This window comes from Mus caroli, chromosome 19, assembly GCF_900094665.2.
Source record: "Mus caroli chromosome 19, CAROLI_EIJ_v1.1, whole genome shotgun sequence".
Classification (NCBI taxonomy): domain Eukaryota; kingdom Metazoa; phylum Chordata; class Mammalia; order Rodentia; family Muridae; genus Mus; species Mus caroli.
Window position 1 is genome coordinate 25,389,552 of NC_034588.1, and position 23,250 is coordinate 25,412,801.

The following is a 23,250-nucleotide window of genomic DNA, read 5'->3' on the forward strand; positions in this document are numbered from 1 at the left end:
AGCCCCTGAACTGCTTCTGCTTTCTACAGAGAAGGGATTAAGTACTACCCCTTGGTCCGAGAAAGTTCTGATATATAGCATAATTCACAAATAAAAAATAAAACAGCCACACAGGTCAGCCCTGTGAACACTTCACTGCGTTTTGCTGCTTTGCCTGGCACTGCCCTCTGTGACCTTAAGACCAGCAAGCAAACACCTGCTCCATCCTACCATCAGAGGGGCCCTTTGGCACCCAGCTGAGGCTGAAAGGTGGCCAGCCCCTGCCATCCTTACAGTGTCAAGATGTGTCCTCTGGTGCTTGGCACGGTCACTGGAATTGCTGAAGGCCTTTTGGCAGCCCGGATGCTGGCACAAGTATGGCTTCTCACCCGTGTGGCTCCGCAAGTGAATCTTGAGGTTCTCCAGCCTGGAAAAGGCCTTCTTGCAGCCTTCAAACTGCAAAAAGAAAACAAGGTTTAGTTATTGAGTAGGACCCAAATGCCTGAGACGAGGGAAGAAAAACAACCGTTAGTTTATACTTAGCTAACAGTAAGATGAAATTAAATCCAAACAGTAACAAATATTGCTTCTAAAAATACCCATATGTTTATGTGAATTGCATCTTTCCCACAGCACATACATGCCATGTTCCATACCAGATTTTGGTCCCAAACTCATTTCTGTGATTACTTATGTCAGAGAATATTCACTGTGAGCCATCTGGCTCAATCAATAGAAATATAGTAGTGTGTATCTTGAAGATTTATTAAAAAATTAACACCCTTTTGCTCTTTCAAAATTGGTCTCCATAGAAGGGCCCAAGAAGGAAGAAAGTTTTCAACAACAATAATAACAACAAAAACTAACAAGAAAAATTAAAGTGATCTATGACAGAAAAAGAAGGCAGGAAAGGTTAAGAATGTAGGATGGGGAACGCAGGTGCCCACTAGATACGGTCTATCAGTTATGTACTTAAATGTTTGCCTAGGTTTGCAACTTCCAAATGAGTGGCTAGTGTCAACATGTAGGGTAATGCCAAGCTGAGTAGTGTTCAAAATGCTATTTTAACGGTAACTAGGAGACAAGAGAATTCACTTTAATGTTAATTAATTTTTAAATAAACTACTACTTACTATTCTTGTTATTATTAAATTTATTATTGTTGTTTATTTTAAAAATTTGCATTACCTAGCTATAAATAAGAGAAAGATAAAAGGTTGATTATTTAAAAATTTGTGTTTGTAGTTTGTTAATAATACCATTAATTTAATGGCTTCTTTGGGGGAAAATTGTTAGCTATTACTATAGGTCAAAGTGATGCTAACATTCAAAGGGACAGTAAGAAATACATCGGGAAAGCCTGTAAGTGATAAGGTTTTTGTTCTGTTTTTTGTTTCTTTGTTTGTTTGGGTCTTTTGAGGGATGTAGTGGGAATGGGGCAGATAGACATTGGTAAAAGTGGGACAGACAGTATGACAAGGGCTATTTCCACTCAAAATTAGTCAACATTGCTTACGTGCTGCAAGGACCTCATGAAATGCCCTGGTTCCCTCGCTGACAAGAGCTCTGGTTGGGAAGGTTCAGTAGTTGGAAATTTCACCCTTAAGTAAAGGATGAACTAAGTAGAGAGAATAGTCAACTATGTCACAACACCCCGTCTATTTAAGCTGATCACATTCTGCATGCTGGAGTATTTTAAGAAATTTATGGAAGTTGCACTTATTTTTGATTGAGAGTTATACATGTCTCACGGACATATGTTAGTTTATTTCAATTTCGATATTTTGCTTAAAATAATTTTCGGTGTTTTCCTGATTTCTATTTCACATAAAAAAAATTAAATTTAGACTGAACGAAGAAAGAATGCTGACAAAGCTGACGACTTCTTCACAGCCAAGTGTAGCTGGGGGGGGGGGGGCGNGGNGCNGGGGGGNGGTTTCTGGAATTTATGGGGCCTTATTTCTGCAAATTTTCAAATTGATCTCAAGTTTAAGGATCAAAGAGTTCTAAATTAACTCCTAATTCATAGCTAAGAGGTCTCTGCCAAGCAAACGTCTGCTTTTAAGGTTCACTCTGAATGAAGAATCAGAGAAAAGTCTTGGAGCCCAGTTTATTTTGCTTGGAATCACCTGGCAGAGTGCACTTAGGTCTGAAACCAGCTTGTGGTTTTGGCCATGCTGAGCCTGTAGCCTCATTCCTAGCAAGGCTCTTTTGTGGGGCAGATGTCTCTCTGGGGCTAATTCCAGTGAGATATACCCAGAATTAGGTGGCCTCCAATCTCTCAACCCTTCTACAGTCACCTAACCCCTTACAGAAAAAGCTACATTGTTTTGGCATCAACGTGAGTGGAGACCAGTGACAGCGAAATTAACAGGCTTTCTATGGGTGCCAGATACATACAACACTTCCCCCTGTCATGAGAAACCCAGTTATGTGCTGGTGTGATTCAAACTGTCCATGTGCTCACATATGAGTTTACATGAGGCTAACAATTCCTCATCCTTTCTATTCAATGTCCATTTAAATGATTGCTATTATTAATACAACCAATATGAAGGAGGAAGAGGGGGAGGGGGAGGGGAGAAGGGGGAGGAGGAGGAGGAGAAGAAGGAGAAGAAGGAGAAGGAGAAGCAGCAGTAGCAGCAGCAGCAGCCACCAAAGGAGGAAGGAAGGAAGGAAGGAAGGAAGGAAGGAAGGAAGGAAGGAAGGAAGGAAGGAAGGAAGGTAGGTAGGTAGGTCTGTCGATCTGTCAGTCGGTCTGGCATTCCAGTGAGGACCAGAATACCCTAACTACATAAAGAAGCAAAATTGAAAGACAACATGTGACAGCCAAAAGACAATCTGGAAAATAATGAAAATCTAGATGCTATCAGAGGTTCCCTCTGTAACAAGGGTGGTCAGAGAAGCATAGCAGTATCTTCAGGGAAAATGATTAAAGACAGGGTGTGAGCTCACTGAATGTTTAGACAGTAGAGGCTACCTTCAGAATGCAGTTTCATGGATGAAAGAGCTCCTAACAGGCAACCACCACTCACTCTTTGCAAAAAAACATCTTTGAAGAATCTATAGTCCCAAGTCCTCAAGGACTGGCAGATGACAGGGTAGAGGGTCTAACGCCCAATGGGTCAGAGTCACCTGAGTGAGTGAGTGTCTTAAGAGGAAGGAGTTGCGGTGCTATTTGCTTCTCTAATAGCATCTGGATGGGACTTGAAAGCGAACAATTTAATAATGAAGTGTTATCATCCATTATGGGAATAACCCTGTAATTCAGTACAGGAATTTCCTCTCCCTCAGGCAGTTTCATCCCTATGTTCGCAAGTTCAGTTAAAGGCAAAGGCTTTAAGAAATAAGCTATCAGTCATTCAGGATAACAAGAAATAATGTCCCAAATAGCTACAAGTGGATTCTTAGAGAGTTTGGGAAAATAGTTGCCTCTTAATCTTATGATCTTTCCTGACTTTTACAGAGCTATTCAAGGCGCTGAACCTTGTAGATGAACACCTGGGTATAGGGACTCAGAAGCATTATGAATATTTCCTGGATTTGAGTCACAGGTTTTCTCAGTGTGACTCCCGCAGTTCAAGATACACCCAGAGAGCTAAGATATACAGTGTCAACAGGTTGCTCTTTACCCCTGATATGGTTCAATGCTTGTAAAACCTCAATGCTCTGCTTCGTGTCCTCTCCTTCCTGAATTGGCTCTGAAGTCATCAAGCCAAAGACTAATAACTCATAACTGAATCACAGGTCCTGATTTGTCCTAAACTCAAACGCAAATAAAATTCAGGAAGATGAAGAAAACCAAATCACAGTCACACTTAAGAGTTCAAAGGGGGAAGAAGAGGAATAAAACAAGATTTTAATAAGAGAGGAAAAGAAAAAGGGAGCAATGGCAGGCTTGGAAGAGGGGACATGGGATCTGGCGAACAGTTGGTCCATGTTAAATACTTTCTCTTTGTTATTAATTTGATCTAAATAGCATCTGCCCCCTGAACAAACCCTATAAGCATGGTCCACAGCTGCTAGGAGGTAAACATGAAGAAAACTCAAGGTTTATTCATGAAAAGATAATGAGAGCTGAAGATGGTCTCAAAACTCACAGCTTTCAAATCTGCTACCAGGCAGATGTCTGGTTCTAAGACAGGTATGCCGATCAGCTCTTTTCATGGCCTCCTGACCAGTAAATACCCCACATTGTGCTGCTGATGACAGTCTCCAGTTGAGAAAAGCGACATTATCCATCTCTATGTTTCAGTGAAATTGCAGACGTGTAGGAGAACAGTGCATGAAGCTCTCCCCGAAACAGAACTTTAAATCTCAGAGGGCCTTGAAAATACTTCATAGTGTGACGCCTCATTCTAAGAAAAATCTCTTTAATGCTGGTTTTAAGTAACAATCTTTAATTAGACATTTTCAAGTTCCCTCGGACCTACAGAACCTCAGCTTGCATCGCTTGGCCAATTTAGAAAATTATTTCATATTTAAAGAATGAGACCGGACTGCAATCATCATCAATATATATTGGCTTGATTACGGATTGTTGACATTCAGTAACATTCAGATGACCTTTGAAATATTACTATCTGTTTCTATTAGAAGCTTTTGTGTAAGGTTCTAGAAATGAAAGGCTCATTAAACACGATTAAAATGGGATTTATTCCATATGTGTAACCAATAATCAAGTCGAATATTATCCCCTTCTCTAATCAGCTACTTAGAGTGCCAAGAAGGACAAGTTTGTATTCAAAGCAGTAATGACAGCGAACCTTCTTTATCAGGTTTCTATACCATTGCTAATATCAACAAAACCAAAACAGAAAGAAGTCTATGACGGTGGAAAACTTTTTTAAAATATACATTTGATTTCAATTAAGGCTTGGTGTTTATGACCCTTGGAGAAACACACTTTTACAATTCCACCAGTCAAGACCAATTAATCCCATTAGTGTTGGCTGCCACTTGGCTGTGCGGTAAGGACTGATGAATTCGGTACTAGTCTGTATCTCAACACACCACCCCCAAACAATAGGGATGAGAGGCTCCCATGGAAAATTCAGCAAACATTTCTGATGCCCTGGCTACCGTCATGGTGACTTCCATAGTCAGTCTAGGAGATCAAGTCCCCTTGGATTAACTGCTTCCTTCAAAGGGTGTAAGATTTCTTTTGTGACTCTGAAAGGGCCCAAGGAAGTAAAGCAGTCCAGTTTACACAACTAAGAGACGTTGAGAACTCTGATGAATATACTCAGCTAACGGTTTACTTCCAGAGCACATCCAACTGGATGTGCACGTGAGTCACATGGAGGTTTTAAGATGCAGATCCCAATGCCTTAGGTCTTCCAGAGGAGAGTGAGCACTTCTGTGTCTGTCTCCAGGTGACGCCAGAAAATGATCAACGCTCAGAGATTACACTTGGAGATGCAAGTCCTGGGACACTTCATGATCCTTATCATTAAAGTACAGAGTGTGATATAGCTTGGAAAAGGGGAAATAAACATTAGAACTAAAGAAAAGAATAAACAACATGCCTTGATTGAAATAAACCAGAAAGAGTCATCTATTTTCTTCGAACACAAAACAATACAGCCTAATTTTAAATAGTGAAACAAGAAGAAGAAGAAAAATCCATTTAAAACAAAAAGGATGCAGATTCCAACAGAAAGACTTGGGAAGCACACTGGACTCACCGGGGTTGAATTCCCTTCCGTGAATCTCCATCTGGGGACACTCTAACTCTCTGTCATTCCACTCAGTTTCTGTTCCCAGGGTATTCTAAATAGCACCGAATGCTTCAGCAAACCTTAATGTTTACCACATCAGTCTACAGGAAGACCATGTCTGATTCGCCAAGCGACACTGACTTCCTCTCTGCTCCCTGTTCCGTTCAGCTTGGTAAAAGGGCAAGGATGACAGAGGCCACATCTCTGCATATTTTTACTCCTGTTTACAGCTCCGTCATCCTTGTGTTCCTAGCGCCATACTCATGGATGACTGTATTACCGTCCAGCAGCTAAGAGGGAATAACCGATTTTATATGACAACTGCCTTGGCTCCAAAGTTACTTAGACTGAACTCCCAAAGGGTCCTGGTATCTAAAGAGACCTGTGCTTGCTTGTCTATGACAACCCTTAAGGTCTGACTGCTCTTGGGTCTGGTTAAGGACAGCAGAAGGAAAAAAAACAAACAAACAGATATATGGTATTGGCCTTAGAAAGTCTTGGATTTGGGATGTGCCTCTCATCCAGCATCCTTAAATGGCCTATGGTTCTCATTTATCCAGATTTTCTGGAACTATTAAAAACGTTGCAGGACTAACATAAAACCCGTTCAGTAATGTTTTCCAAAACAGTCCTAGGCTCCAGTCGTCGTTCTTTCCCTGTTATTCTCCTGTGCAAAATGAATCCATTAGCCAGCTCAGAAATCCTTTCCTGCCTTGCTGTACTTGTTTCTTGATTAGTAAATCCGTGTAAAGCCAAGGTCACCTGCACGGGTACACATACATGATCTTTACTGGTTTAAGGCGATTCATTGCTCTTGACCACTTTGGGCTGTGGGTCACAGCTGATCTTAAGAGGGGACTCTAAATGACGAGGCACTGAAAGAAGTAAAATGAAGCTGGCGGATGATTCGACAGAGGCTGTGTGACAATGTGGGGGACACTATGCTACTTCTGTGCCAACAACTGAACCATACTGAACTCTTATGGAACTTATCAAGCGTCTGGTTTGTAACAATGGAACCGTGGGCATTATCTCCACAGCTACAAAAGGAGTCTGTCAAAGCAGAACACAGCTATGTAAAATGGATGCAGAAGCTCTTTTCAGATACTCAAATTTAAGAAGTTTGATATACCCATAAGATAAATGTGTATATTACCATGTTATATCAATACAATGTAATAAAATTCCAACTTTGAGGAAGTCACTATTCCTTTGACCAAGTAAACAATAAAACACTGCTTGTGTGGAGATTCTGTTGTTAGCTGCCATTGACTTCAGGCAATCTGTGACTGCCCACAAGAGCATATATTCTTCAGGGGCTGGCAAGGTCACAATAAATGCATATTGGATATATGCCAGCATAGCAAATATATGTCTATGGGTTTGAAAAGAATTGTGTATAAAATCACTTAAAAGCAATTAATTATTTAATTTTCTACGTAGGCACTTGGTAAGTATCACTTAGCTGGGTATAATTTTGACTTTTGATGTATGCACACTCATTTGTATTATATGAAGTCACATGAATAAACAACAAAAATTATGTTTAGGCAACCTCCAGGCACCCAGCTTTTCCTTCCCTCCATGTGCTCACAGACACCATTACTGGCTTGAAGTTCAGAATCGCCTAGCATTGTACTGATACATTCATATGTGAGACTCTGTGTGTGTTGGTGGCTCCATTTGGCCTGCTCCCTACCCATGGCATCAGGCATGATGCTTCTGTGAAATATATAAAAGGTAAACAAATAAAAAGCAACAGTCCAATGGTCTGCCTCTCTGTGGTAAAGGTGCTTTAAAACTTTAACATAAAAGTCAGTAGTGACCAACTACTATGGCGGTACAGTCAATAGTGACCAATTCCCGCTCCCTAAGCCTGGCCTTGCTGGGCTTCTGATCACCCAGCATTTCCCTAGACTCTGGGTGGTACAGGGGAAACATCAGGCTCAACCCTGCCTTACCAATGCTTCTAGTATATTCCATGAGATTGGCATAAACCAAGCCAGCTTTAACACTTTCTTGTGATTTTCTGTGTACCAAAGTTCACAGCTGAACAACGGCAATGTACTTTAGGCAAGAAATACTAAATTTTTTCTGAATGTCTGCCTCAGAAATACATTTTGAACATGTATTTAGAGGACAGATAGGGATGGATGAAATAAGAAAGAACTAATAAAAATGAAAAGATCAATGGAAAAAAGCATGAGGGGGGAGGAAGAAGAGGGGGAGGGAGGGACAGACAGACAGACAGACTCTGCAGGTCAAAGAAAGGAATGGGGCCAGGGATGCAATAGAGGCCTAAACCTTAACATTTTGTCCGAAGGCCCTTTCCTGATTCTCTAAACCCACACCCCTGCCTGGCTCTAGTGTGGCCCAGCTACCCAACCCTCACTGAACCTTAAGTCCCTTTTGCCTGCTGCTTTTTTCCTGTGCAGCGCCCTCTGCTGGTAGAGCCACGGACCCACATCCTTTCTGAGGCTCTTCATTGGGCTTGCCCCACACATGACCAGCTTCCTTCCAGCTGCACACAGAGGCACACTAATTGGATTGTTTGTTCCTCTCATTGGGCTGTGGACTTTATGAGGACAGGGAACCCAGTCTTGCTAATCATTTTATTGCCCACGCTAGGTACAGAGCTTGGCGTATACTCAAAGTGACCGTGCATTATTTGCTAAATAAATGTTAAATGAAATGGAGACTGAACCCTTATAAGAAAGCATATTGATTTCCTAGACTTCCTTGTGTAGTGAACCCATTAGGGCCTTTTAATTAGGGAGAAAGCTAGTTACTACTTGCAATGACATCAAAAGCCAACCTCTTAGAAGCTATAAAATACATTTATGAGGTCTAAATATTGGATTTTAATGTTCTATAGAACTACTGCAAAATGTATATTTAATTAAATGAGTATCTATCCACGTGGAGAAAACACTAATTACAACACATGGTTCTATTTGATGGCATGTGCGTGCTTGCTGGATTAAGTCCTTTAGTCATATGCTGAGAAACTCTCAGCAATACTGGTGAAGTGAACTTACTGTTTTCTTACCACACCCTTCCCCAAATTTGAACTAAGCACACACTAACACATTGGAAACATGTTATTATCAATAATTCAAGACATATAAATGTGTGCCTTCCTCATGCATAAAGGAAAAGAAACTGTTCTAAATTGCCCTTTTAAAACCAAGCTAATATGCTCTACAATATGCCAGGAAACAGCCACTCATCGATTTCTCATGAAGAAAAATGCTTTAGGACTTTGCCCTGAATTGCCCTGACTCAAGAATTCCCAATGAGCAGGCCCAACAATTTCCCATGATGCCATGCCTCTGTCAACCATTCTCCAACCATCCTCTCTCTAAATGGGAGACAGCAGCAGTTCAGACCTAAGGTTGCAGGTCCTAACCACATAATAGCTGGGGACACTGTGTTTGGGTAAAGTGTTTGTCACAAGGCCTTCATGCCAGCGTTCTCACTGTCAGTGGACCTGGCTATCCAGTAATTAATAGTCTTTGACGGTAATGATGAGAGATCTCACTGCTTGGCTTCAGCTTCATTAAGAATTGGCATGCTTGGTACAACGGCATGAAGCAATATATTTATTTAGTATGGTGTTTTCCAAAATGACTGCTGAATTCTGTCAACTCTTGACTGAGAAACTGTCTGTGGGTTCAAACAGAATGTATGCTAACATACATTCAGCAACACAAGCCTCTGAGACAAACTGTTTAAGTCAATTTGCTTATCATATAGGCACATTGGTGCAAATATGTGCATATGTACTTGTGGATATAGTCATGGCACACACTGAAACACTTGTAACACATATTCTACAGACTCTGCAATAAATGGTGTATGTGTGTCTGTGTGTGCATGCACACGTGTGCGCGCAGGGATACAGAAGCAAGCAGAAAATTGCCAAGAAAGAAGAGGAAATTCACACACGGAGAGAAGAGAATAATTTACCATAAATTGGCCCACACTAAGTATATTCCAAAAAAACAGAGTGCAATATGCCAAATTTTTAATGGTTCTTGCTATTCCAGATCTGCTCCTGACAAGCTTTGGAAGAGATGCAAGTGGGCAGGAAAGATGGGATTAAAAAATTATGTCTTAAGCCTTTTTTACTTTCAAATGCAAACTCTCCACCATTATGATGGGAGGAGGGAAGACCAGAGAGGCAGGGAAATTTGCCTGACATCACTTTTCTACAAAAAAAGAAAAAAAAAAGAAAAAAGAAAAAAAGAAAAAGTCATCAATTTCTGTTATGTATTGCTTCCACAGACATCCCCTATCTCTTATAAAAGCCACTATTCACTTCAAAGGAAACAGACACAGAAAGGATGGCCTCAGAATCCTGCCTTGGTCCTGATGGCATGACAAAGGAAAACTCAGTGTGATGTGGATGCGCACGTGCACACATGTGTCTCTGCCTGGTGGCTCCACAGTCCTGGGATGGGGACCCTTGTGACAATCCAGACTGGTTCATGAAAACCTGTCACTCAGTTGCCTCCCAGTGTGTTAACCCCCCCCCTACACACACACACACACACACACACACACACACACACACACACACACGGTTCATTCGAGGCTGACTGGCACATGACATACAAAAACCTTTTCAGGTCTCCTACCTGAGGTGATTTTAAATGTCTTATTTAAAATCAGAAAGAGGAGGACGTCACCCAGTATCTGAAGCTTCCCTTTCTTGGTCATAGAGGGAATTGCTATCACATTCTGTCCCTTCCCTCCTTTAGACTTGGTTTATTCATGTGTAAAAAAACAACCAACCAAACAAAAAACTATCCCTGGCCCTATTAACTCCTCTCAGCAATGACCTGTGGGATATTGAGACTGTGCTATTACTCAATCACTGCTATGCGTGCAACAAAGTTTGATCCCTATAATTCTGAGATAGAAATAAGGACCCTAACCTTCTAGGCTATGGCACTTAAAGTGTCTCCCACTTCTTCCCCGTGGAACTGAGTCCACTTATCATAAGAGTTAAGTAAAATTTGGCCCCAGATGGTCAAGTCAGAGACGTATGTAACCATCCCAATACTTAAGATGCTTTGCATTCGGTAAGAAATCACAGCTGGTCACTTAGGGCAGTCGACTGCTGCGTTCAGGTATTGCTACCCTCGTTTCTCAGCCTTCCAAAACATAAAAGGAGTACAGTGAGTTATTTTCAAGGTGTTTTCTCTTCTGTTAATTTATCTCATTGCCAGTTTTAACTGTGGCCTTTTCCCCAAGAACCTGGCATGAAAGTACTTAACCCATCAATGTTGCGCGGTACAACACCTTCATCATCGATTGTGTGGCTAAATTATCTGGCATTTATTTATTGTCCTTAATGATTAATACTTAGTGATGTGTATCAGTTACTTTTCTGTCGCTATAATAAGACACCATAGAGAACAAGGAGCTTATTTTGGCTAACAGCTCTAAAGTGATAGTCCACAATGGCCAGGGAGGCACAGCAAATGACGGGAGCCGGAAACTGGCTGGCCACACCCCATCTATAAGCAGGAGATGAGACAAGGCTATTCACTCTCAGCCGCCCCCACGCCCCCCCCCCAGGTATGCCCTCCTCCAGCAAATCTGCACCTACTAGCAGTTCCTCCATCTCCTCCAAACAGTGCTACCACCAGGAGACCAAGGATGCAAATACACACGCATATGGGAAAAATGTTCTGTTAAATCACCGCAGGGGACTTAGGTTAGAGGTGCAGTTAGTTACCTGGCAGGACATCCAGCTAGAAGACAGCACCACACCAAGTAGAATCATGACCTCTGACAGCACTACTGCCTCCAACGGGGAATGCAAACTCCCCAGGGGAAAAGATACAGTTTTAAAACATGTTATTTGGGGACTCCAATAACGAACTCCACTTTTTCATTTTTTTTTTATTTACACAATGCAAAATATTAGGGATTTAAATTCACAAGGACTTGCGCTCCTAAATTATACCAAGCACTCTTAGCAGCGTCTAAGCACAGAGTGAAGCCATCAGCAACGACTAGAAAGTACGGGGAGCCGTATGTTCCTGGCATAATCTTTCTTTTAACTAACTATAGTTCTCAAATTTGGGGAAAATATGTGGTATGCATCTGTGAGCCACGCGGAAACATGGGCTGCTAAGAAACAAGTGCAATGTGAGACCCAGCACAGAAGAATCAACAGGAGGATTCTAGAAGGGCTTAAGGTGGCACCTTCGGCCAGACAATGAAAGAGCTTTTAGCATGGCCACTAAATAAGATAAGCAAACACACACACACACACACACACACACACACACATCTTGAAATTGCTTCTGATTCATCCATAGACCCTGCTTCTCTAACACATAGGTCAAGATAATTGTAAAAACCTTAAGTGGAGGAAAGAAAGGTGTTTCAGACATTCCCACAGTCTAGTAGGAGCCAAGAGCCAAGGACATGCTAGGTGCCCTATACATTCTATTGTAACTGTCATGTAGATACACCTAGATATTTGTTGTTGCACTTCTAACACCACTGAAGACAAAGCTTATTGAAAAGAAAATGCAATTCCTGTTACTATTTTCTACCGTTGCAGAAAGCAGCACATGTGTATGACATCCTGACCCTCATGGCTACCTACAATTAACATTGGCATAGACCCTCAACCTCCACCTCCCGTGAGCTGCAGGCCTCCTGTCTATTTAATGTCTTTTTCCCCATAGTACCCAAGAGGACAATCTATAAAAACTCAGCCAGGCACTCTTGCCAGCTCCTTCTCCCATCCACCCATATTTCATTTCAAATCCTCGAGATTCTCACAGGCATGCACACACCTCTCTTCATCTGGACTTCTGAGGTTGGCCACCCTCCAGTCTTCCTTAATGTTCTTCTTGTCTCCCTCACCCACTCACTCTATTATCTAGAAACCATGCTACTGCTGAGGCCGTTTCAGGAAAAGAACAAAATAAAGCCCAATGAGGCTCTCTTCTATGCCAGTCCCCCCAAAGGATTCTTGAAGCTGGAGCCCTTAAGCCTTGTCATGGATCCCGAGGTCCTACCTGATGCTCATGGATCCCGAGGTCCTACCTGATGCTCCAGGAGAACCTACACCATCCCTTCTCTCTGAGCTCCACAGCTCTAGCTTCTCAAAGGCACTATGGCTCTTTCCTGCCTCTAGGCCACTGCATAAGCCGTCTCCTTCCTTTACTGGGAAAATGGTTTCCTCATCTTTGGATGCTTAAACCCTTTGCATCATTTAGATCCTGGCTGAAATACTTCTTTTATAGGAAAGCATTCTTTGTCCCCACAGTTAAGTTCAGTTGCCACATGTATATGGCTATAACATCCTCATGGAACTGTCAGCCTGAATAAGACAAGGCCCAGGCGTGTCTGTTTCATGATGCAGTAGCATGTTTTGTATTTATAATGCAATAAGAAAGAGTCATGTTACCTCACCCCACCCCCTCCTCCCACCTCCTTCCCCCTCCCTAGGACTTAAAACCTACTCAGAGTAACCCCACATTCTGCCAAACAGTGATTGTTCTTATGAACGTAAAGGGAATAATCAAAGATGGAGCAAATCAAAGATCACACCCTAAGGTCTAGAGACAAATGCTGTTTGTGGAGCCTCTATAATTTCTAAGTGTTATATGAAATGCATGGCTTCCTAGATTCCCAGCTCAACCACAGACATATCTCAACTAGCTTTGACAAAGTTGTCCACCAGGGAGATGAATAAATAGCCTCAATAAATACATACACCACAATTACATCAAGCAGTAAGTGACACGGGTCTTGCTTTATAGTGATCTAAAAATTCAAAGCCCAATTATTTCAGCTGCTCGGTGAATAACACTGAAAGGATATGGCAGTAAAGCAATATAAGAGCACGCTCTATTAGTGAATGCTAACGATCCCTTTATGATCCACAGAGCCACTTCTGTTTCTTCTGTAGGAAAAAAAAGACCTTCTTTTCTTAACAAATTAAGAAAAAAAAAGAATGAAGAAAGCTATCCGTGAGCTACAGCCAAGAACAAAATGAAAGCAGGGAGAACTCCTTTTGATCTTTCAAGAGCGGTATTTAGTTAAAGAATGTACACTGGACTGCAGACAAACAGAACCAGAAACATGAGCATTTGAGAGCCAATAAACCCCACTCACCAGTAGCTGGTCTTCTAAAGATACACTTGTAAAGAGAAAGAGAGGCGATAGAGACAGACAAATAATAGGTAGATGACAGCTAGTAGATAGATAGATAGATAGATAGATAGACAGACAGACAGACAGATAGATGATACATACATACATACATATATACATACATACATACGTATGATAGGTAGGTAGGTAGACAGATCAATAGATGGAAATGAAAGGCAGACAGATGGACAGAGGAGAGGGAGGGAGGGAGAGGGAAATGAGACTTAGGGTGAGAAGGGGAAAGTATATCTCTACAGATCCACACAGGAGAGACCGAAACTGACTTTAACAAGAAGGGTCAGTTTTCTGACTTCGTTTTAGAAAACAGAAGTGCTGGAAGTAATTGGTATAATTAGTAGGTTAGATATGCAAATCAAATTCAAACTGGAAATGACTGAAATGGAAAGGTAATCACCACTGGAAAGGGGGAGAGGGAAGGAAAGAGGCCTTTCGGCATGAGGATGTTCCAGAAGGCCTAGGGAGATGAACTAGGATCAGCCTGAAAGCCTTGAAGACAGGCAGGGCGATGAAGACGGGGAAATCTGGTGGCTGTCTAGTCACAGGGCCACCCAGCCCAAGGGAACCTAAACAGTAAAAATCCACAGAATAGATCTAGAGACGCTCTTGGCAATAGGCTGCCTGGGATCATGCTGTCATTTCTCTACTATGAGCAAATCCTTTGGGTTCTCTGTATTCCCCAAACGAAATGATGTGTGGGCAATAACTGTGTTCATCCAGGAGGGAAATTCTACTGGGTTTGGGTTCCTTCCTACTGGGAGATGGCAGAGAAACACACAGCCCTTCTGCTTATCTGTTGCCGTATGAATCAAGAGCCCTGCCAAAGCACAGCCTGGGTCTGGGGGGAACGCACACTGACCCTCTAGCTGAATCTCAGCCTGGTGACCATACTTTCTCTGCTGACATCTTTCCTTCCTAATGATCTACTGAACGGTTCACTTCTGACTTCTGATTCGGCCATGTTTATTCCTGTTCCTAGAACATACTACAGTATCTGGAATCTGCCAGTAGTTCAACACGTAAAATTTGCAATGTCTATGATTAATAAGTAGCAATGGGTCAGATTGTCTAAATACCAAAACTATTCTCTGTTCATCATTTATTCCATGATCACAAGAGAACTGCTGAAAGTTTGTATAGCATTCATTGTGTAGTGATGGCACACAGACCCGAGTTATCCGGGGTTACTGACTGGGTTTCTATCTCCACAAAGCTCTGCTCTGATTCAGTAGGTCTGGGTGAGGCCTGGGGTCTGTACCTCTAAAGCTTTCCTAAAGAATAATATTGTCACCTGTTCTAGAGCAACAATCTGTGACAGTGAAGCCCCAGAAGATCTACCCGAACCACGCCCAGATCGTTTGCATTAAAACATTATGTAGTGATTGTTGCCTAAGTGGGCTCTGGGGATAATATTCTTAGCTGGGGATAAAGGTTCATTGTTTCTTGGTTTTCTTGGGACCCAGAGGTCTAAACTATGTAATTCTCTGATGAACGAGACTTCTCATTGCAAGGTTTGCCTATGTCTTTAACACTCTAGAGAAAAACTCAGTTGCTCCAAGAGACCTTGACAAAGAAAACCACATGGACTTAGGTTGAAGGGGATGGGATCAAAAGATAAAGCCTTTTGAGAATGTGTGACATATGTTTCCATTGACAATCAGTGCCACTGTGGCACTTGGTAACTGTGAGGAAGGCTTTCCTTTATTAGGACTTCTCTGTCGCGTCGCCCCCCCCAGATCCTTTGTTTTCAACAACTTTGAAGCTTGAACTGTAGAGAACTTAAAATAGGCTGATCAATACTGATTTTGGATCTTTGTATTGGTTTCCATACCTCTCAATAACCTTTGTAAAGGGACACGTTCTGCTGCCTTCTAAACAATGACATAGCTACACAGATGAGATTCTGCAGACAATAGCTAATATCTCTTCATAAAAGGGAATCTCGCCTCATACTGCAGACCACAGAGCTGATATATGTTAAATGATGTTTCACGGACTCAGAAAGTACCTCAGTGTCTTTCTGGATAACAATTCTTTCTTTAGTTCTTTTTGTTGGCTCTCCTGGAGGAATACTGCCGATAGTAATTACATTTGCTTATTATATATGTCCATCTTCTACCCCACACAGACACACACACGCTTGCTGAGAAATGTCAACATGTTGCTTTATGTCTACAGTACACTAATCAACATATCAAAATCCAAATTTAGAAGCCTAATTCACAATACCACTTCCCCCCCTCACTTGGGAGTAAATGAAATTCAGCCTTTGTTGGAAGGAAATGTAAAACGTGTTTCACACATATATTTAACACTAATCTGTTCTCTTTACCTTAATTATGCTTTGAATTTCTGTGGAATCTTATATTCCAGGGACTGAATTTACTTTTATAAATATTCATTGATTCTTTTCCATTTCCAGTTAACACTGCTGCTAAGCCCTACCTCTCACTTTGCATTTAGAGAAACTGAGGCACCAGGGGGGCAATCTAAGAGTCGCCACTTCTCACACCTGCAGAGACAGAAAAGGTGGTTTGGAAATCCATGGGACAAGGCAGCAATGCTCTCAGAAACGGAGTACAATCCAAGTTACACCAGGAGCAGCCTGCATACTGCGCTGTAGGTGCAATTACACCCCTTACTTTGTCTTTTCCCTCAGTACAGAGAACACCAACAGAAGAGCTGCCCTGTGGCCAGAGAGAAATGATTACAGAAAAGAACAGCTGGAGAAAACAAGGCAGAGTCCTTGGACTTTAGTCAGTGGGAGTCCATCACAGAAACTAATGGGCTGACAATGTTTCTTTTTTTCTCCCCAAGTAATCCATATGCAAATTTCCTGCAGCATTCAATATGCACCTCCAAGCTCAGTAAATGTTTTATATTCTTTTCTGCTTAGCTCTCTCAGCTTTTTCCAATTAGGCCCTGTTTATTTAGAAAAGAAAAGAAAAAAAGAAAAGAAAAATGTCTAAAGCAAGGATTAAGCTGTGTATCTTATGGAGAAAGGACGAATATTAGACATTCTTTCGGGAACTAGAGGATGTATTCTTTCCCGTCCTCCCTGCCGGGATGGGTAAAGAGAATAAAGTAGAAAGGGGCTGAAGCTGTTCCATTCTTTTGGATTGTTCAGTTCAAACCATGCCTTTGACAACCTGGAATTGAGTCCAAAATTCAGGACATTTCAGACAATGGTGCACAGGGAACATGCCAGTGAGTGAAAGGAATAAGTAGAAGAGGGATGTGAACGCTCTGAAGAACCCACCTGGCACACGAAAGCTCTGCAGCAGCAAGAGAAACCAGGATCCAGAGGGAACTTCTAGGTGGACAGAGAAGGCACTCGGGGCTGAGAGGAGCAGCTATGCCCTGGAAAGGGAACCAGGAGGCTATTCGGTGGAGGGGATCTGGAGTGAGAGTCAGGTACTGCCACCATCAATCACAGGAAAAAAGGAGAGAATCCAACCAAGTTCCATTACATTCCTTCTTTACTGGGAGAAAAACACAAAACCTTGAATTCCCTGGAAGACAGAGGGAGGTACCCTGGAGCCTGAGAAAGGAATCTCTGGTACCAAGAAGGGCCTGCCCTCAGAGGCCGCTAGGAAACCCAAAGAAATAATCCAGGATATTTACCAACAGGATAGGATCCTACCTATGAAGACGGGGTTATAGACAGGTCTTATGGTTGACACTGGATCAAAGAGCAAGAAAAGCCCAATATGTTTCCAGGACTGCAGAATAGATTCTTACCTAAACAAGGCTGTGACAAAGAAGTCAAGCAAAACTACCAAAATGACAGGCGAGTATTTCTCTCCCAGAATTTAAGAATCCAAAAGCCACTGAAGGGGAAATTAGCATATTATAACTTCAGAACAGGCCTGATGATTAAGTAATATATTAAGCTCTGCAGAAATCTTCATGTGGAGCTTTGCCAGGGAAGAGTCACAGCTGGCAGAGGGAAACCTAGAAGAAGAAAGCCGAGGGAGGCCACACCCAGCACAGAGAGGCTTCCCTTTGGGCAGCTGAGGAGGAGGCTGGGGGGAGATGTTTAGTGACATGTCTATACACATGTGCAAGTGACCAGGACCATACCACATTCAAGTGTCCACCCCTGAATATTTCTCACCACAAAGGACACTATATTTAAAGAGGGGAAGAAAAGAGAGGTGTTCAAAGGTGAGTGGAGATTAAGAAAGGAGAAGAGAAGTAGAAAAGAAAGAAGAAATAACAAAGAGAGTAAGGGAAGACAGGGTTTCTTAACTCTGGTCAAACTACCTGCATACATCATCTGTGAAAACAGGTTTTATAGCTCCAGGACCCAGTGGTCATTTAGAAATGCTGAATTCCATTCTTCAATGCACCCATGGAGAATAAGAAAAAAAGAATCTCTAGTAGCATTTCTGATTCTAAGTTCCAAGACACAGTAATGCTCTCAAATTTCAATTCCTTAAGTCTCAAGCTTACAGGAAAATCAACTAAACAAAAGCCTGCCAAAACTCCAGGCTGGCTATTAAAATGTTTCAGGCAAGAGCCATAGATGGTAACCAGATCAACAGAAATGTCCTGGCTGGAAGCCTACAGATCACCAGGAGTGGGCTTTGTCTAATTCTTTGGAGAACCAGCCCTCACGCAGAATATTTTTGGCCTGTCAAATAAAAGCCATTCCCAGAAAGCCTACAAGCTTGGAGCGATCACTTGGATTCTCAGCCCATTCTTTAGTACACTAACACATGATCAGACCTCTAGCTTTGGGATGACCCTGAAGACACCACATGGATGATGTTTTCCCGCCTTGCTTACACTTTTTCCACTTTTGATTACCCAAATACCTTCTGCCTTGAGCCAACTCTGCAAAATTCAACAGGAATTCTATTACAGAACAGCTCTGGCCACTAGACAAGGGCCCAAGCTGGGATTCTGGCTATTTAGGCTTTATCTGGCTCTTCCTCCTGCAACTTCACCAAAACCCATGAGCTCCCTGCAGAGAGGAGGTTTGAGTCTCGGGGTTCAAGAATACCAGCAGCATTCAGAATCACTTATATTTGTGGGCAGAATCTGATTATGCCCCTTTCCCTAGCAAGCCTGGCAGGACTCTGTTCCCCCAGACCTTTAGGGCAACTCATAGCATGGCAGAGGGGTGGGAGCTGAACCCTGAAGATCTCTACTGGGTGTCGAAGCTCCCTGCCTCTCACAGTACCAGGGAATAAAGGCGAATGTCTCAAAGCAGCCATCTGTGTCTGCTCCTTCCTTGAAGGTGGGGCCTAGGGGGTCTCACATAGAAAAACTGGATCAAAGATCATCAGGCTAACAGTATGCTTAGAACCCTTCCTCATGGTGTTTTACACTGCCTACACATTAAACCTACCTTTGTTTATGCAGTACTTAATGCATTTGGATTGAGTAACACTTCTTTGGTTAGCCAATTAATGTCTTTGTGTTCACCTTTAAAAATGGTACATTTAAGAAAAGATTGTTAAAGGTTGCTTTTGAGGCACTGAAGATAAGGCAGATTTAGAGGTTGCATGTGGAAGAGAACAAAGACTCAAACTACAGGGAATTGCAAGGTGAACCAGGAGATGGGATTTGCATATTGCAGACAAGTCAACCAAGAGACTTTATCAAGCAGCCCCAAGGACACACCACCAGGACAGTAGTGACCATGAAAATTAGACCTGTGCCCTGCAGCAACACTCTATGGGGGAGAGATTTAATTAGAAGCCATATTTACAGCATTGTTAGTCCACATATCCTTTGAATACCATGAATCTATAAAATAAACAAAATCTCATTACCAACAGGCAGGCATTTCATAGAGGTTTCCTTTTCATTCCACATTCAGCTTTGAAGTGCAAGGGGGAAAAATTCTGATTTTTTTCCTTTTGTCATAAAGTTTAAGGGTTTAGATTATCTGCCCAAGTCCATATAAAACTCACACCATAGATGTTGCAAGACTACAGATTGTTCTGCATGCAATACCCATGGTGCATATCAGGCAGCCTCTTGGGAGGGAGGAAAATGATCCCAAACAAAGGGATTATGGTAGTTCATGAGTCAGACTTTCAGGATTGGAAATTCTGTGGAGCGAATCTTTGGCATCTCCCTATAAATCTTTGAAAGCTCCCTGGTAACAGAAAGCCAGAAGTCCTCTCAGCAGCACAACTGCCGATCTTCCACCATCGTGTCACAATATTGCCACACACCCTCTTAGCTCCCTGGAGACATAGTTCTGAGGTAAATGTTTGCCATACAACCGCCCAGCTCTGAAGTGAACAACTGTTCAGTTGAGACTCTTCATGAATGTTTATGTGCCCAGCCCATGTGTAAATAAGGAGGCATTCTGAAGAAAAGGCAAAGAGAAAGGGCCATTTTACTAACTCTCTACTGTATGCCAGGTCCTAGAATCTGATGTATTCACAAGAATTTCCTGATTAAAATTATGAATGACTTGGGCCCCCTGTATTAGGGAGGGCATCGTGCAGGCTCAAGGGAGGTTACACGTGATACCTAGAAGCAGTGCACGCTGGGACCTGGGGAAGACTGAGGGATCCCAAAGCCCCTCATTCTTCCTTCTCTATTCGTAAATCACCAAAGCTTCTAATAGGCTTCTCTTTTGAGTTCAGGATCTTGCCTGAGGCTTCATTTGGTCAATCACGTAACAAACATGAGTTGGGCTGGATGGTGGGTATCTCAGCAAATGCTAATGAGTTGGGATAGAGTCCTTGTCCTCAAGAAGCCTAGATACGATGAGGCAAGCATGCCAAGAACTCAATACAATGCGATCTAAAGTAAAATAAAATAAAATAAAATAAAATAAAATAAATGACTATGCAATTCTGAGATGTTACCATGTAAAAGGGGTAACTCTAGAGGGAAGTATCAGAGTGTGAATAGAAACTCTATCTGGCAGTGCTAAGAGAAATCTAGCCAAAAACAAAACAAAACAAAACAAAACAAAACAAAACAAAACAAAAAAACAAAACAAAAAACAAAGACAAACAAACAAACAAACAAAAAACAAAAACAACAAAAATAACACCTAAGAATCGCCAAGGTCTAAGGGCTGGAAAGCAAGACCATGGGAGAAAGTTGCAAGAAAGCCCTGTAAGCCATGGTGAAGAGCAACAGAAACAGAGGTCTGCACTGGGCTGCAGGCGGCTCTAGCTGAGCCTTGGATCCCACTCTGTAGTCATGAACCTCTGTGTTGTGAGCCAGCAAAGGGTAAGAAAGGCCAGTCCTGTGCTTGGAATAGATGGGACAGTCTCACATTCTTTTACTGAGTGGTAGAGTTTCAGTGACCTTCAGAAGTTTATGGGGTCAGCAGAGTTTTGTCCTCATGATTGGAAGCAACGCCCTCATAACAGGGGTCTCCAGGAAGAACAGGAAGAAGGCACTGAACAGCAGCATCCCTCTCATGCTGGCATGGTCTTGATATCCCCAATCTTTAGAATGAGAAATACATAGGTTTCTGTGGTTAGGACCCAGTCAGTCTAGTATATTTTGTCACTGCAGCTTGCAAGGAGTAAAACAGCTATAAAACTAAAATCAGACCACAGAGACCCTGGGAATAAAATGTTATCCACGGGCTTCCTGTAACACAATGAACAACTTCATTCCAAAGCACACATTTGTCTATGGCTTTACTTCTGTGTTTTCAGGTACTGTGATTTGAAATGTTTTAACTTATTACAGATGCAATTAATAAATTTCAATGTGTGTAGCAGTCTGAACACATGAGAAAAATCCCTCATAGTCCCTGTTTGGCCCTCCAAAAACTTAAGCTGGTAATCAGTAATCTACACTGTATATTCTACCATCTTTAGTAATTTACTAATTCTTTTAACTTGGCCATTGAGACACAATAGTGTTCGCAATCATACAAATCTATTTTACTTATGACTCCAACAGGCAAGAACATTGGGATTTACCAAACAGAAGCCATGGAATAGCTGCTTTCCCTAAACAAAAGAACAAAAGTATTTTGACTTCATAGGGTAAAAACATGTGAATGTAAGATCACCTGCTGCATAAGACCCCACCAGGAGGTCTTCTGATGATCCTCTGCACTTTAGGGGGTGCTATGTTCAGATTAAAAGACTTTTCTGCATAGTGTGCCAACAAGTCTGACATGACTAGTCTCTCTTCCTCACGCAGACCTTGTGGGACATGAAATGAGAGCCACTTGAACAGTGGTTCTCAACCTGTGGGTTGTGACCCCCGTGAGAGTCACTTGTCAGAAAATCTACATATCAGATTCTTACATTATGATTCCTAATGGTAGCAGAATTACAGTTATGAAGTAGTAATGAAATAATGTTATGGTGGGGGGGTTACCACCCCATGAGGAACTGTATTAAAGGGTCACAGCATCGGAAAGGCTGAGAAGCACTGCCTAGAAAGCCACATGAAGGGAAGATGATGTGGAAATTAGTAATACTGTGCATATATGATATGACTACATCTATCCACAAGACTAAGAAGGTAGCAGAGGGCAGATCCTTCCTTCAACTGTCCTTGGAGGATGCCTGCAATGCTGACACCCACATACTAGAAATAGCCTTTGTGCTGCAGGCGTTGGCTTATTGCATGTGACTTGCAGTGATGCTGACACTCAGCCCACAATAAAGTCATGAAAGCACTGTGTTTTGGTGGGTTAGCAGCTGATAATCATTTATTTACCACGCACTCTAATGATCTGCACTCGGCTGTAGGATTTACCACCCTGGGAAGATGAGGGAAAACTAGCCCTTGGTGTGCCAACGAAACCTGCCAATAGTGAGCTGAGCGCTTGTCCACTGGAGCCTCTTAAAAACTGTCATTTTGTTCTTTGTCCAAGTTTTTCATAGGAACATAGTTTGAAAGATCCAGTTGTTTCTTTCAATGTCCCGATGTCCCGCCAAACCAAATTCAATTGATTGAAATATTGCCTGCTGATGCTTTTGTAGGGCTGAAGAAGCGATGGCAACCTTCCACCTCTTTGCTGCATGGTGTAATTGGCCTGCCATAGAGAATTGGAAAATTCTAACACATTCCCCATTTGGCCGAGCTCACCAATTATTCCCCAGTTGCTATCAGAGCCGCAGACTTTCCTTTTTGGGGGTCATTAAGCTTGTCAAAACTAATTTGTCACCACAACTGCTGACCCTCATTGCTCTGACAGCAGTACAAGGATCACCCTAAATAGACTCTTGCATTTCAAGAAAGTAAATGGCTCGTCAGGACCTGCTCTGCTCTTGCTGTGGAGCTGATAGTGGCCTTCTGCCCTCAGAAGACGTGGAAACAGTATCCCTTAAGTGACAAGGGTCACAAAGCCCATGTACTAATCATTCCGCTGTTACAGAAGAAATAAACATGTAAA

General features: G+C 42.2%; 1 protein-coding gene across 3 annotated transcripts in view; it reads right to left on the bottom strand.

Moving 5' to 3' along the window:
- Glis3 (GLIS family zinc finger 3) overlaps positions 1 to 23,250 on the bottom strand; it is a 421,415-nt gene that overhangs the window by 100,130 nt on the left and 298,035 nt on the right. For all 3 annotated transcript variants that reach the window (XM_021152026.2, XM_021152027.2, XM_029472441.1), the window contains one exon: positions 274 to 435. In XM_021152026.2, the coding sequence (XP_021007685.1) occupies positions 274 to 435 (162 nt within the window). The remainder of the gene's footprint in view (positions 1 to 273; positions 436 to 23,250) is intronic.